The sequence below is a fragment of the Propithecus coquereli genome, unplaced genomic scaffold, assembly GCF_000956105.1.
Source record: "Propithecus coquereli isolate 6110/MARCELLA unplaced genomic scaffold, Pcoq_1.0 Scaffold142, whole genome shotgun sequence".
In the NCBI taxonomy this organism is placed as follows: Eukaryota; Metazoa; Chordata; class Mammalia; order Primates; family Indriidae; genus Propithecus; species Propithecus coquereli.
The window spans coordinates 421,538-435,848 of NW_012138525.1; the positions used below are offsets into that span (position 1 = coordinate 421,538).

Here is a 14,311-nt window from a genome sequence, read left to right on the forward strand (position 1 = left end):
CGGCGGGCGGGCGGCGGCGGGCGGAGGGGGCGCGGGAACACAGCCGGGCGCCCCTGCCCGCCGCGGTGCCCGCCGCCTGAAGGCTGCCCGGGCGCGGGAGCCGGTGCCAGCTCGGCGCGGGCGCTGGAGGCGACTCGAGGCGCGATGTCGGTGCCGCTGCTCAAGATCGGGGTTGTGCTGAGCACCATGGCCATGATCACCAACTGGATGTCCCAGACGCTGCCCTCGCTGGTGGGCCTCAACACCACCAAGCTCTCAGCGGCCAGCGGCGGGACGCTCGACCGCAGCACCGGTGTAAGTGCGCCCGCCGCCCGCCTTCGCGCGGCCCCCTCCTCCCTCCTCCGCGAACGAGCCCCGGGCCGGGCGGGACCGAGGCGCCCTGGCAGGCGGCGGGAGCCGGGTGCAAGGCAAGGGCAGGGGGCGCGAGCCGGCCCTGGGACCATGCTCCCCACGCCCCCAGCCCAGGCCGTTTCCCCGCCACTGCGCCCCTGGGGCGACGCTCCCATTGCCCGGTCCCGTCGCCGCTGCGGGGCTGGGGAAGCCTGCCCAGGGACCCGGGGACTCGGAGCCCGCATTCACCGATCACCCCTCCTTGTAAAGGTTAGGAAACTGAGGATGGGGACTTGGGGACTTGTCCAAGGTCACTCAGCAAGTAAGGGGTGGAGCCGCCGCTGGACCCCAGTCTGGGCTCGGTCCAGCCGGGACTCTGAGCCCGCCCTACTTTAAAACCAGGCCGGACTCGCCTGGAGTGGGGCCCCGGTCGGGTGGGGTCCGGAGCTGTGCCCTCACCGGCGTTCCCGAAGTCCCAAGGCGCCCTCCCTTTCCTCCCCATCCCCATAGGCCCAGTTTGTCGGGGGTGCCCTCGGATGAAGGTGCACAGGGCTGGGGCCACCCCGGGAGCCGTGCCCTCCTTGGCCCCCCACCTCCTCCCCGCCTTTGCCTTGTGCGCACCCCTTTCTCCGGGCGTCGGAAACTGAAATCAATCGCTTCTTCCCCTTCTCAAGCCGAGGGGGAGGGGAGCGGTGGCCAGGGCCATTCCTGGGCAGAGCTAATTTAGGTGGCTGAAGAGGAGGCTGAGCTGAAGCCACCCACCCTGAGGGCCGCACCCGAAGGGGCCCCGCACTGGGAAAGGGTGGCAGGGAGGCTCCCCCGCCCCAGACCACTTCCCCGGAGCTGAAAGGAGAGGTGAAGGACACAATCTCCTCTCCCTCTTCCTTTCTGCTGCCACAGGCTCCGTGCTCTTAAGGAGGTCTCCGTGCTGTGACCCCCTCCTAAGACCCTTACTAGGGCCACCTCACCTGCTGTTTCAGGAACGGCACAGCACTCCCTCCATAATGACTTTGTTCCCTGCCTCTCGGTCCTGAGCATCTGGGGTTGGAAATGAATGAAATTAAATATATCACTACTATAGATTCTCTCCGCCCAACTTCTCCCTGTCCCCGTGCTAAAAATAGCAGGGAGGTGACCCGATGCCACTGGGGAGGCATGTGCTTGGAAACAGCAGGCAGGCTGTGGGGGGCAGCGGGAGGGTGTGGGGTGTATGCTCAGAGAGGACTGGGGCCTGGCGTCCGCCCTGCGTACCTGGCAGGCAGGACTACCTGAGCTGGGTCACGAGGGGGGACCAGCCACGCGCAGCTCTGGTTTCTTGGTGGTTTTGGGGCAAACCTCAGGAACTGAGGTTGAGGGTGACCCCTGCAGAACATGTTACCGGCAATTGGGTGACATCCACCAAATGGCTCGTGGGTGGGAGCCCGCATTGAGTTGGAAGCCCAGTGTTCTCTTGGGGCAGTCTGTGCCAGGCAGCCAGCAGGAAGGTTGCATGGCTCCTGGTCATTGTGCCTCCCAGCTCATAGGCTGCTGGGTCTGGGGCTGTTACAGCGGGTGCTTCATCTCTAAGTGTCAGGGAACGGCAGAGCGGCAGAGAGACGCGGCGCCGCCACACACACCCCCGCGCCCCCACAGGAGAAGACACACACACAGCACACACACACACCCCCCCCGCGCCCCCCCACAGCTGGCCCCCCGCGCCCCCCCCCACACCCAAAACACAAAAATGGGCACAGACCCAAAAACCAAAAACACCCCGGGGGGCACACCAAAATAAAAAAAAATAAAAAGACACACCCCTCTGACTTCCTTCCAGCCCTGGGCACCCTAACAGGAGACCCCTGTCTCTTTGTAGTCAGGGACCCCTTTCTTTCCTTTGGGTCACACCATGTCTTTGGACCATTTCCTTGTGCCTTCTCCCTGGGGTTGGATGTAGATAATCTCCCCGGCTGTTATCTCGGATGCACCACTTTTCTCTGATGGTCTCGCTTTCTCTCCCTCCCTCTGCCTCCCCGCACCTGCGCCGCTCCAGGTGTTGCCCACCAACCCTGAGGAGAGCTGGCAGGTGTACAGTTCTGCCCAGGACAGCGAAGGCCGGTGTATCTGCACAGTGGTCGCCCCCCAGCAGACCATGTGTTCACGGGATGCCCGCACAAAACAGCTGAGGCAGCTACTGGAGAAGGTGAGTCTGCGTGGGTGTGTGTACGTGGACATGTGTGTGTGTGTGCGTGCATGCGTGTGTGCCCGTGCCAGCACCAGGCCTGCAGGGGCCATCCCAGCTCTTTCTTGGCATGTCCCCACTTGAAATATTTGTGAACGAATGAATGAGTGGAGGATGATGGATGCGTGGCTGGAAGAGACTCCCAAGGGTGGCCCAGGAGGAGATAGACAGAGCACCTCCTGGTCACTGCAGGCTCCACAGAGGAGTCATGTGGGTGGAGGAGGCGGGTGCAGGGCTCCTGTCCCGCACCGCCAGCCCTCTGGGCGATGCTCTTAACCTGTGGTGCAGAGGGTCAGAGCTGTTGCTGAGCAGCTACCTGGAAGGGCTCCTTTGGACCCAGGAATGCGTGGCCATTTGGATGTTATGTGGTCGGACCTGGCTGGTGGCTGGACAGGCATTCACCACCATGGCTACCTTCCTGGTGTGAAGCAGGCACCCGCCATCTTCATAACCCGCCTGGGAACAGCAGCATGCAGTTTGCATGCACAGTTTGAATCCATGATTTCTCTTCATCTTTACAAGACCCATGTGAAGCTGATGGGCATTTTCACTCCATTTCAAGAAAGGGAAATTTGCATCCCAAGAGGTGGACTGACTTGTCCCAGGCCAAACAGCCAGTTATCCAGCCCACGTGGTGAGCTCGCCGCCTGGTTTGGCCTCCTCCACTCCTCACTTGAGTCAGGGTGCCTTCTCCTGACTGGTGCAGCCCACTAGCCTTCTGGCACATTCCACCCCAAGGACCCGTATTGTGCAGTTAACCTAAGTGCTGGGGGTCCCCTGGGAGTTACTAAGGGAAGAAGGAGAAATGAGTGGGACCCTCTGTTCCACCCTTCCCCTTCCCCAGGGAAACGGGGCGTTTATATGTAGCCCCTAAGGGCAGGGACCCTCCCCACCCTGAGAGAGTGGAGTCACACCACCCGCCCCGCAGTACAGCCAGGCTTGTCCTGCAGTTTGGCCTTGGACTTTCCAAAATGAGTGTGCTCACTTAAGAGTATGAGATGAGGTCTGTGTGAGTGGGGGCTTCTGTGACTCGGAGACAGGCCCTGTGTTGCGAGGACAGACAGGGCCCTTGCTACGCCGGCGGGCGGGGGCAGCATCGCCCCAGCTGGGGTCAGCGTTCTTCAGCCGGAACCCACCGCATCCACAAAGCCTTACGCGATTCTGGGCAAAGCAGGTCCCCTGGCTGGGACTCTGTTCCCTCAACTGTCGAGGGCGAGGCGGGCTAGAGGTTCTGGAGCTGAGCCGGGCTCTGAAGACTCCAAGTTACTGCCCGTTCCTGTGCCCCAGTGCCTGAACGGGCGTGGCACCTTGTTCCCGGGGGCGGGAAGGAAGCATCGTGGCCTGGTCCATAGAACACCCTCCCCTTGAAGGAACAGGGTGTGACTTTTTCTGCCATCTTTAGCCACCTGAGTAAATCATTTTAAAAGAATTGAAGTAAAATGCACTTAAGAGATTCCATAAACATTTATTAACACCAAACTAGACCAAAACCTAATTGAGCCTTGAATTATTCAGAACCACAGAGGAGGGAGGCGGTGCATGGCGGCCTGAGTGGGGAAGGTCGGGACAGAGAAGAAAAGGACTGAGCCTGGGGAGGCGGCACTCCGTGGGAGGGATGGTAGTTGGGAAATGGATTCCAGAAAGCTCTACGAGCCCCTGGGAATGCAGGCCTCAGAACTTTCCTTCCTGCCTGTGCACGCCACAGCGTTACTGCTTAAAAATTTAAAGCCTCATTCGATACCATAGCGGGCGCTCTATTTTCGGAGGGCCTGAGCCATTTGCTGGGAAAGAGGGCTGCTCCCTGATGCACGCTGAATATTCAGGAGGGGCGGGGCTGTCCCTTTCTCTCTTTCCCTTCCCTTTTTTTCTGTCACGTGTGTGTGTGGTGGGGGACGTCATCACCCTCGGGGGCAAAAGCAGGGAGATGCTCCGGAAGTAGCAAAGCACGTGCCCTACTGATGGGGTTGGTCACCATGGCGCGTTCCACCGAGTTGAGGGTTTCTCCAGCCTGGCTTCTCCTGAAAGCCCCTTGGTGAGACTGCAGGGGTGCTGAGTCCTAGGACCCACCCAGAGGCTCTGATTTCCATTGGCCCAGAGTCCTCGTGTGGGGCCTGGGCATCGACCCTGCCTTGCGAGCGCCCCCACGGTTCTGACGCTCAGCCACAACCTGCAGGGCCGGGGCCAGGCAGGGGCACGAGCTCCGTTCTCTCTGAAACGGCACTTGGCTCTGAGCTCGAGAGCGTAGGCTTTGGAGTCCGTCCAGCCTTGACCTGGCTGACCTGGCTGACCTGGCTGTGTGACAGGGAGCACGTGGCTTAACTTCTCCCAGCCTCAGTCTCTGTGTGTGTAAAATGGGACTCAAAACAGTGTCCACCTCCCGGGGTTTTGTCACGATCAGTGAGATAAACAGCATGGCGGGCTCAGCACGGCGCCTGCACCTTGAAGTGCTTGGTAGAGAGAAGCAAGCAGGTGTCCCCTGGAGGCCAGGTGTGCCTGCTGCTGTGGCTGACGCTGCTGTCCGTCTCAGCGGGGAGGATGGGGGGTGGACTGTCATTCAGTTGCTCTGTGACCTTGGGCTTGCCATTTGGCTTCTCGGGGACACATCCTGCAGGTAAGAGATCACGCGTGCCCAGACGAGGGGCTGTGGGCTGTGGCTGCTGAGGGTGGGAGGACCGGCGGGTGGTGGCAACCCCAGGCTGACTGTCAGGCAGAGGCCATGTTTCCTGTGCCCCGCAACTGGCCAGAAAGCAGAGTGTGCAGTCAGGGTTAGGAGAGCTGTAGGAGAGTAAGCATTTTGTTTTAAGGAGGCTGAATAGCTTGGCATCTTTAAAATTTGTTTTTTACATTTAAAGGCTAATCTTCTAAACTTGTTAAAAGCATTCCTTCTCTGGGGAACAAAAGGCCCTTCACACTGTGTGTGGTCTCCTGACCAAAGCCAGCCTGGGTCCAGCCCCTTCTCTCGGTCACGTGTCAGCCCTCTGCTCCACTCACGTGCACCGGATACACTGGGCTTTGTGCCGCGGCTGCAGATGTGGGGAGGCCAGGCCCCTCCCTCCAAGAGTTTCCTGTCCAACACGGTGTAGCAGATGAGACAGGTGTGTGGCTTACCCCTGTGCAGGTACTGTGCCCACAGGGTGATGTTGTCTCCAAATAGCAGGTAGCCACTCACGGCCCAGCTTATCAGGGAAGCCTCCCTGAAGGAGGAGGTGTTTAGTCCGGGCTTTGGAGGATGAATAGTACCGAACTTTCCAACTCTTCTTGAAAAAAGTACTGCGATTATTCAAAGTGACAGAGTAAGACAGGTGAGGGGAGGAGGGAGACAAAAGGCAACAGAATGTCTAGAGAGAGGGATCAGAGAGCGTCAACGTCACCCCATACTGTGTGTTGCAAACTTGAAATTTTAAAATAAATTTGTGTATGTTACTTTCAAATAACAAGAGAAAACCCCATGCATTGTGAAGTGCCGAGATTAGCAATACTGGTCTTGCTCTCGCTGAGAAGGCTTTGGGTGGTTCTCTCTTTTTTTATTTCGTTTATTCGCTGGGCTGGAGGATGCACAGCAAGAGGTGGGAATCACACTGTCATCTCCTCTTGCACAGACCAGGCACAGCTGAGCCTCAGACCCAAATGATTTTGTTCCTAGAAGGGAGAGTATTTTCAAATTCAGCAAAAAATCAGAAATGAAGATGTTCTGTCTTGGAGGTGTCTTCCTCCCGAGTAATTGGATTAGATTCTGAGAAAATGACCCGAACCCCACTGCGGCAACCCTCGGCTTCTCTCCACCTCCCCCGTCCCCGAGTGCGTTTGCGCACAAGCGCAAGCCGGTTTCATGAAAATAAAATGCACTGGCAGGTGGCTGCACTAAAACTGTTTTTCTTTTAAGCCCTCTGGAATCCTGTTGAATATTAAAGTTCCATCTTGAGGCTACACTCAATTCAGATCTGCCTGTAAAGATGTAAAACAGCGATTCTTCATTTGCTGGGTGATTGATTCCTGACTCTATGCCGGGAACGTGCGTGTTTGCAGAGCAGTCATCTACCTATGATATTGTGGGGCGTGATGGATGGCTCACGAGATGGGGGGAAGAAAGCTTGATGCAGAGTCAGGGAGAGCGGCTCCCTTGTTCCTTCCTCCTGCACTTAAGCAATCAGACTTCCCAGCAAGGCTCTCAATGAGATTTAGGGGGAAGGAGAAGTTATCCCTGGGGGCGGGGCAGCCTAAGGATGCTGCTGCTCTGTGTTGCTGTTCATGCTTGCCGAACTGACTTTCTCCTGCAACCTTAAGAGACTAGAAAAAATGCCCCCCACCCCCAAAAAGAGGAGAATATCCATCACCCAAAGTCCTGTGCCTGGAGCTGCACCCGGTGGGGTCCCTCAACCTGCACGCCTGACTGTAAGAGCACGTTCTGGAAGATGGCACAGGAAATGTTTGCTGAACCAATTTGCTCTGTTTGGGGAGTTACCAGTCCTAACAGTCCCCGACACCAGCGATTAGCTAGTAAATAATGCATGGCCACTTCTGGTTCCCAGTAGGTCGGCTGTGTGGGAAAGGTCAGTGTCAGGTGTGGGCAGGCAAGTGAGATCGTCTGGCACCTACCGCAGCTCTTTCCTTGAACCTGTTGCCCTTTTGACAGGTGCAAAACATGTCTCAATCCATAGAAGTCTTGGACAGGCGGACTCAGAGAGACTTGCAGTACGTGGAGAAGATGGAGAACCAAATGAAAGGCCTGGAGTCTAAGTTCAAGCAGGTGGAGGAGAGCCATAAGCAACACCTGGCCAGGCAGTTCAAGGTATGTACGCTCCCGCTCCTCCCCTTCCTCCTCCTCCTCATCTGGGCTTGTTTTCCCTTCCTGCTTTCCCTTTCCCTGTAGAAATAGCGATTTGGGGCCAGGAAGAGCACAAGCGAGGGTTGCTCTGTGCCTTGCAGAGGACAGCTGTCTGGAAGTAGAGTGCCAGCCCACCCTGGCCTCAGTTTGGCAAAACACACCCTGAAAGGGGCAGGCCTGGGCAGCAGTCTCCATGCACACTGGCTCCCCAAACCCCCCAATCCGGCTTGGAAGCCACGGGTCCCAGCCCTGCTCCTCTCTGGCCAAGCCGAGTGTTAGCTGGGAAGGGGCGTCATTGCTGGCCCTTGTCGATCCACAGCTGCTGCAGGTAGATCACATGGCCAAGGGTCAGCTTGATTGATTGGAGCCATTTCTGAGCGGGGATCTCTCAGGGCAATTTTCCACACCTGACCTAGTCTAGCTGTGACAAGGCCCGCCGTAGATTGCAGGGAGAAAAGAGAGAGACACCAACATCTTTTGCATCCCGTGGCAAGTGTTCTGCTTCTCTAGGTAACTCTGGGCACTAAAACCTGGGTTTGTTTGACCTAAAATTATAAATACATGTGTACAAATATGTACATATACACCTACAGCTGACTCGGTTTCAAAACTATTAGATTGAGCAATTATACGTCACCTTAATTAAGGTATACATGCATTTTAATTAGAAATGTAGCCCCGATGTAAATGACTAGGTCAAGTTACACAGCCTCGCTTGACAGAAGTGGCCCATATACTGTCTGCCCGTCCTCTTTATGCTAATGTTTTTCTTTGATGTGCTCCCTGCATGAAGCAAGAACTCATTCTCTTTTTAAAAACATGCATTAAATAGATGACATGGCAAGCTAATGAAGTTGTAAATCTGTATTGTAAATAAAATAACAGCAGGCCTGATCCTATGGAGGCGAACCAAGCCGACTGCTCTTGTCGGAAGCAGGTAGACATCTTGTCCTTGCTTCTGTCACGTCAGCAGGAATTATCTTGGAGAAAGATGTTGACCTGTCTGACCAGAAAGGGCTTGTGTCTCTCCTTGAAGAGCCAGCATTCCCTTCTCTGTGGTCGACGGACTCCTCTAAGGATGGGTGTCTCTAGCAACCACACGGTAGCTCGTTCTTTGCGGGTGTTGTCCACACAGCCATCTCTCCGAATTCCAAAATTTGGGGCACTGTGGCTCTTGAGAAGAGAAGCAAGCCCTTGCCTTTGATCATGCTTTAATTTCATTACAAAATTCCAACAGACATTATTGTGAGGGAACCTAAAATAACGGATAGAGCAGTTTGTTTTGACCAACTCCAGCATTACAGGGTGATGTTTTGTCAGCGACCATGCAAATATCTGTTTAGTAACGGCTGTCTATTGAAGGCAGGCTAGTGAGCTAGTTCTTCAACAGTATTTCATTTTCTTGCTTGCAGGGCTAACTTAAAAGAGTTTTTTCAATGCTGCAGTGACTGAAGAGGCAGTCCACTCCCATGTAACCCTGAAAGAGAGCCAGAGAGCTTTTTGCACCATGCATTTTTACTATTATTTTCCAATACTTAGCACCATATCACTAAGGAACCTTGAACACAACCAGGATCCTCCTTTGCATGCGACTGTAGATGCATTTCATGAATAGTTTGAACACTTGTCAATGCATTTTTTGAAAAAGAAAGAAAAAAAAAAACTTCGTGTATGTGACTCAAAGCATGTAACCTTAAGATGTTGCATTCTAAACTGACAATAAAGACCTTTCCCAAATATGTTGGTGTTCTGAGGACTGTTTAATATGCTCTTCTAACTCATTTGGACCAGAATAAATAACTCTATAAATAAAGCAGGAGGATGTACGTTTTCCCTCACCTAGGGAGAAGCCAGGCCAAGGCAGGGTGTTAGAGTTCTTGCATGCATCGCACTGAACCAGCTTATTTTAACCTTGCAGGCGATAAAAGCGAAAATGGATGAACTTAGGCCTTTGATACCTGTGTTGGAAGAGTACAAGGCCGATGCCAAATTGGTATTGCAGTTTAAGGAGGAGGTCCAGAATCTGACGTCAGTGCTTAACGAGCTGCAAGAGGAAATTGGCGCCTATGACTACGATGAACTTCAGAGCAGAGTGTCCAATCTTGAAGAAAGGCTCCGTGCATGCATGCAAAAACTAGGTAGGCCAGAACCCTGCGGGGACGTGGCGCTGCACTGCCCGCCTCGGGTACACACACAGGCTTAGGGACTGGTGCTGAAGTGGACAGCGCCTGCCTGGCTTCAGCGAGGTGATGGCCGGCTTAGGGCTCCCGGGTAGGGCCACGCGGAGAGAAAGTGAAGGAGGCGTGTAGGCAGCACCATCCTAGGGCACTGTTCACAGCCAGGTGCGGTACAAAGGCTGGTTCACAGACCCCACTGAGTTGCACATCTGGACAAAAACAGGGTGATAGATGCCGCATACCGTCTGGTGGATGCGTGTGTGTGTGCGCGTGCGAGCGTTTGAGACACAAGTTTAATAGGGCTGGAAATGTGCGTCTCAGATTCCTACAGGTTGAGAACGAGGGCCGACGAAGCTCCTTGAAATACAGAATCCTACATAGTTTGAATAAAAAGTAAAATAACACTCAGTCACATCACAGTAGAAGATTTGCCATTCACAGCAAGTGAGGGAGCCCCTCCTAACAGCCTGGGAGGGAGGAAGCCCACGAGCAAATTGGCTCTTTACGCAGGTTTCTGTTTCCCAAGAAGGACCCCTGGTGCGAGGTGACCTGTTTGGATTCCTGTGGGTGATGGATTACCTGCCCCTTATCCACTTTCCAGCTAATTACTTCAACAAATCTCAGCATGTTAGTGTCTGCGCCCCCTTTAAAGAGCACATTTCAAATCCCATGCTTAGGTTTTCTTAATACACATTAACCATCTGTCCTCACCAACTCTTCTTAGCACAAAGGTGGTTAATTTTCATGTTGGGTACTTAGGGTACCTTTTAGGGTAGTTCGCCTTATGAAGAAATTCTCCTCGGGCTTTTCCTGACGTTCTCACTTAGTTCCCGTTTTATTCTGCTTTCTACACGCACTCGCTCTCCGAATGCCTTGTTATAAACTTAAAACACCCAAAAAGAACAAACACTTTAAAAGACCTCCAGTGTTGGTAGGTGAAAAAGAGAAGATTTAGGGGAAGGAAATTGGAGTTGGCCCAACCCCTTTGCCTTAGCAGGTCCCCACTTCTAGATGGTTCTTAAGTGCTGTCCCAGCATCCTCAGAAAAGGCGCAGAGTGTGAGTTCCCCGGCGCTGGAGCGGAGACAGTGAGATGTGCTGGGAGTCTGCGAGTGAATGCGTTTCGGTGTGTGCCGCGTGCACGATGGCGTGTCCCGCGGGGTTGCCCACTGCATTCTCTCAGCTTTGTGCTCCGTGGTGCCTGAGCCCCAGTGTGGCAGAGGCCGGGTAGCCTCGGACAGTCCCAGGAGGCGTCTGGGCCACGTGGTCTCTTCCATCTCTCCCCATGTGGACTTGGCAGGAGTTGGTGTGAGTGTCTGAAATGTTGATGATGGCAGGGCCGCATTAATGATTATGGGGCTGTTGAGTGTTTCCGTTGGGCACAACCTTCAGGTTTCTACCCACAGTGACCCTGAATTCACCATTGCCCCTCTCTCCCGGCCATATAGGGGTGTCCGTCAGCCTCTGAAGAATCCAGGGGTGGGGTTATTTTTGCTGTTTTTTACTTCCCCGCAAGCAGTGTCTTCCTCCCTGGTGTGCAGAATGGGTCTGCCGGAGAGAAACCGAGAGAAAGCCTCCCCGTTTTCCAATCCAGGAATCAGGGGGGCAAAACGAAAACATGGAGTAGGAAGTTGCGAGCGCCGGAGGGTGCGCCCCTCGCAGACGAGCTGGCCTGTTTTCAGTGGCTGATGAGTTTACTGCAGGCTTCGGCTCCCGAGCCTTTCACACGGCCACGCCTGGGCTACTAACACCACTGATTCGGGAGTCACGAGAGAGAGGAGGGTAGATGGGCCCCCAGAGGCCCTGCTCCCCCCACCCCACCTTGGAACACAACTGCCAGGTCGCATCCCTGCATTTAATCCTGCCCTGGGAGGGGCCGCGCCGCGTAGGCAGAGCGCTCCGTCAGAGCGTCTGCAGCTGGGGCCCGGGATCTGCGTGCAGCCAGCACCCGGCGGGCTCTGACGCCCAGCACACTGAGTGCCCCGGTCTGGGGGGCAGCTTTGTAAAATAGTAAGTGCCACTTGGTAGCCGTGTGACTGTCCCAAGGCGTCCATCTTCTCTAGTGTCAGCGGCCTTCTGGTCTGTAAAGTGGTGCAGGACATCCCTGAGCTCCAGGGCAGTTCATGGAATGACAATTCACAGAAGTCATTCATGCCCCAGGCTGCGCACTGTGCCTGGCACAGAGGAGGTGGGGGCAGGCAGGGCGGCGGGGGGATAGAGAGGTGGAGAGTGGGGGTGGATCATAGCTGATTGATTAATGGGTAAGTAGTTAGATACATGATTGATTGATCGATAGGTGGTTGACAGACACACCTATCTGTAGCTTTAGCAGCTGTGCTCTTTCTCCCCCCTCTTCTAAGACTTTCGTTCAAGCTCCATAACTTAAGGACCAAATCGATAACCTGTAGCTGCTTAACTTAGCTTCATTGTAGCCCTGCAAATAGACGCCCATCTCAAGACCGTCCTAGCAACCTGGTCCTTGCTGGGAGGTTGCTGTGTCCTGTGGAGCCAGCACATGCTTCTGGCTGCCCTGGGTGGGTAGGACTTCTGCCCCCAGGACGAGATGTAGTATACCGGTAGCTGGGGGTTTCCTTCCTCGCCCTTCGACTCCATGGCCACTTGGTGTGCCTGCCACACCTGCTGGTGTGACGTCTGAGCATAGGTTCCTTGGCCTGGCGAACAGGGTCTCAGCTCTCTTCCTGGGGTAGGACGGGGGCTCCCTGCAACTCTCCAAAAGTCATCTCAATTCCTCCTCTCTGTGCTGCTGCCTTCTCTTCAAGTCACTGTTGCTAACAGTTCCCGACCCCAGGACATACACAGAAACAAGCAAACAAACAGAACAAGGACCAGGGTTCCCTCAGCCTCTACATCCATTTCCAAGATCCCTCTCGATGGGACTGTTTCTCCTAATGGCCCAGCCAGAAATCCGAGTCTGAAAGTCTCATCTCTAGAACTGGGGGCTGAGTCGAGCTTCTAGCAGGCATTCTCTGGGAGAGAGGCGGTTGCTCAGGGTTCCCTGGAGCAGGGCTCATTGCCAGGCAAGGGGAGAGGCAGTGCTGCCCAGAGACCCGGTCCCTGTCATCCCCTGAGCTGGGGCATGAGACCGTCTCCCCCGCAGCTAAGCTGAGTGAAGCCGGCAATGTAAGACCCGGTGCAGAGCGCTCCTCGCGCCCCCGACGCACCTGCAGCTTCAGGCCTCAGCGGTCCTCTCTCTAAGCGAGGGGCGAGCTGAGTTTTAGGACTTCCAGTCAACCATGCTGGTGCTCCGACGCTAAAGGCTTCCTTGGTTTCTTTTCTTTAAAAAGGTGAGAAGGAAGCCCCCAGACACTCGTAAGCGCAGGTGGAGCGCTGGCTGCAGGGTCAATGGGGGTCTTTTTGCTTCACTGAGAGCACATCTTAAAAAAGCCTGCTGGCTCCAGCTGCAGCGTCCCCTGCCAGCTGCTGGGAGCTGGGCCCGCCCCAGCGTCCACATTGGTGAAGCTCCCATTATAGCTCCATCCCAGTTTGGGGACGTCAGGGCACGGTGCCTCCTCTGGCGCTGTCCTACACTCTCCCTCCTGGGGAGACAAGTCTGAAGTCTCCTTGCTCCCTAGCCCTTGGGATGTCAGGCAGCAAGACTGGCACTGTCCTGCCCAGGACCCTGGGTGGCCGGAATGAGCCAACAGCCAGGGCACTGGCAGAGCAGCGCACGGCTGGTGCACGCGGTCAGGGGCCGAGAGAGTACAGTCCTTGGCAGGGATGCCTCGGACCCACCAGGGTGGCGGGGGCAGAACTGGGCTCCAGGCTAAAATGTTGTTCATAAGCGCTGACTTTAGTGGGATCCAGGCAGGACCAGGCCTTCCTCGCTGGGCTCCTCCCTGGAGTTCTCGGGACTATGTGTAGGGGAAGGTCTGGAGCCCCTGCCCTGCCCCTGCCTGGCTCCGGGTCTGAGTGTGAGGCCTGTGGTGGGGGCTGCTTGGTTCCCCACCTATTTCATCTGCGTCTTGGACGTTCATTTTTCCGAGCTCCTGCTTTGCAGACTCCTTCTAGCTTAAGGCTTCCCAGGTTTCAGGGGACGAAAGCCGGGCCACAGAAGATGAGCCTAGTGGCTGGGTGGCAGGCCAGGGGCCATCAGCCCTCTTCGCCTGGTCTCCAAGGTTGCCCAGAGACCCCTCTGTCTCTTGGCCTGAGTCCCTTGGTGGGCACCTCCCCTGGGCCTGTTCCGTGAGGTCACCAGGCTGCTGTTCACATGCGGCCTCCCCCTGGGAGTGGCGAGAGGCAGATTGCTCCATGCACGGGGGCATCTTGTCCAAGCTCCCAGCTTTGCAAGGCTTCCTGCCTCCTGAGACCTGTGCGGGTCCCTCGGGGCAGCCAGGCCCTCCCAGCTGGGTGTGCCATCCCTCCCTGCTCAGCTTCCTCTGAGATGGAACCTGCATGGGCGCTTCCTGAGCCTCCAAGGGCCCGGGAAGCCCAGCCAGCCCTCTCCCCCGCCCCTCCCGTCCCCTCCTTGTGCGTGCATCCTGAGCACTCGTGACTGGAGAGGGACACGTTCCTGAGCTGGCTGTGCCAAGATTCCGCCGAGCTCTGCCGTGGGCTTTTTTAGATCCTGTCAGCTCCTGAGGTCTTGGCAGAACGGTCTGGACGGAGAACCAAAAATAACTGCCTGCCTCAGGAGGGCGGGCAGCCTCCGCCCTGCACCCGGGAGCTGTGCCTACAGCCAGCCGTGCCCTGCCCTGCCCTCTCTGAGCCCAGATTTTTAGGCTCCCTTCAAGGGGCGACTTTGG

The 14,311-nt window shown here is 55.9% G+C and overlaps 1 protein-coding gene across 2 annotated transcripts in view; it reads left to right on the forward strand.

Annotated features, from left to right (window-relative positions):
- Nucleotides 1–14,311, forward strand: part of OLFM1 (olfactomedin 1) — a 39,716-nt gene that overhangs the window by 12,510 nt on the left and 12,895 nt on the right. Inside the window, exons 1-4 of one of the 2 annotated variants that reach the window (XM_012639833.1) lie at nucleotides 7–294; nucleotides 2,360–2,509; nucleotides 7,182–7,337; nucleotides 9,292–9,511. In XM_012639833.1, the coding sequence (XP_012495287.1) occupies nucleotides 145–294; nucleotides 2,360–2,509; nucleotides 7,182–7,337; nucleotides 9,292–9,511 (676 nt within the window). In that variant the 5' untranslated portion in view covers nucleotides 7–144. Of the gene's footprint in view, nucleotides 1–6; nucleotides 295–2,359; nucleotides 2,510–7,181; nucleotides 7,338–9,291; nucleotides 9,512–14,311 lie in introns of those variants that run through there. The other variant, XM_012639834.1, reaches the window with a different exon arrangement.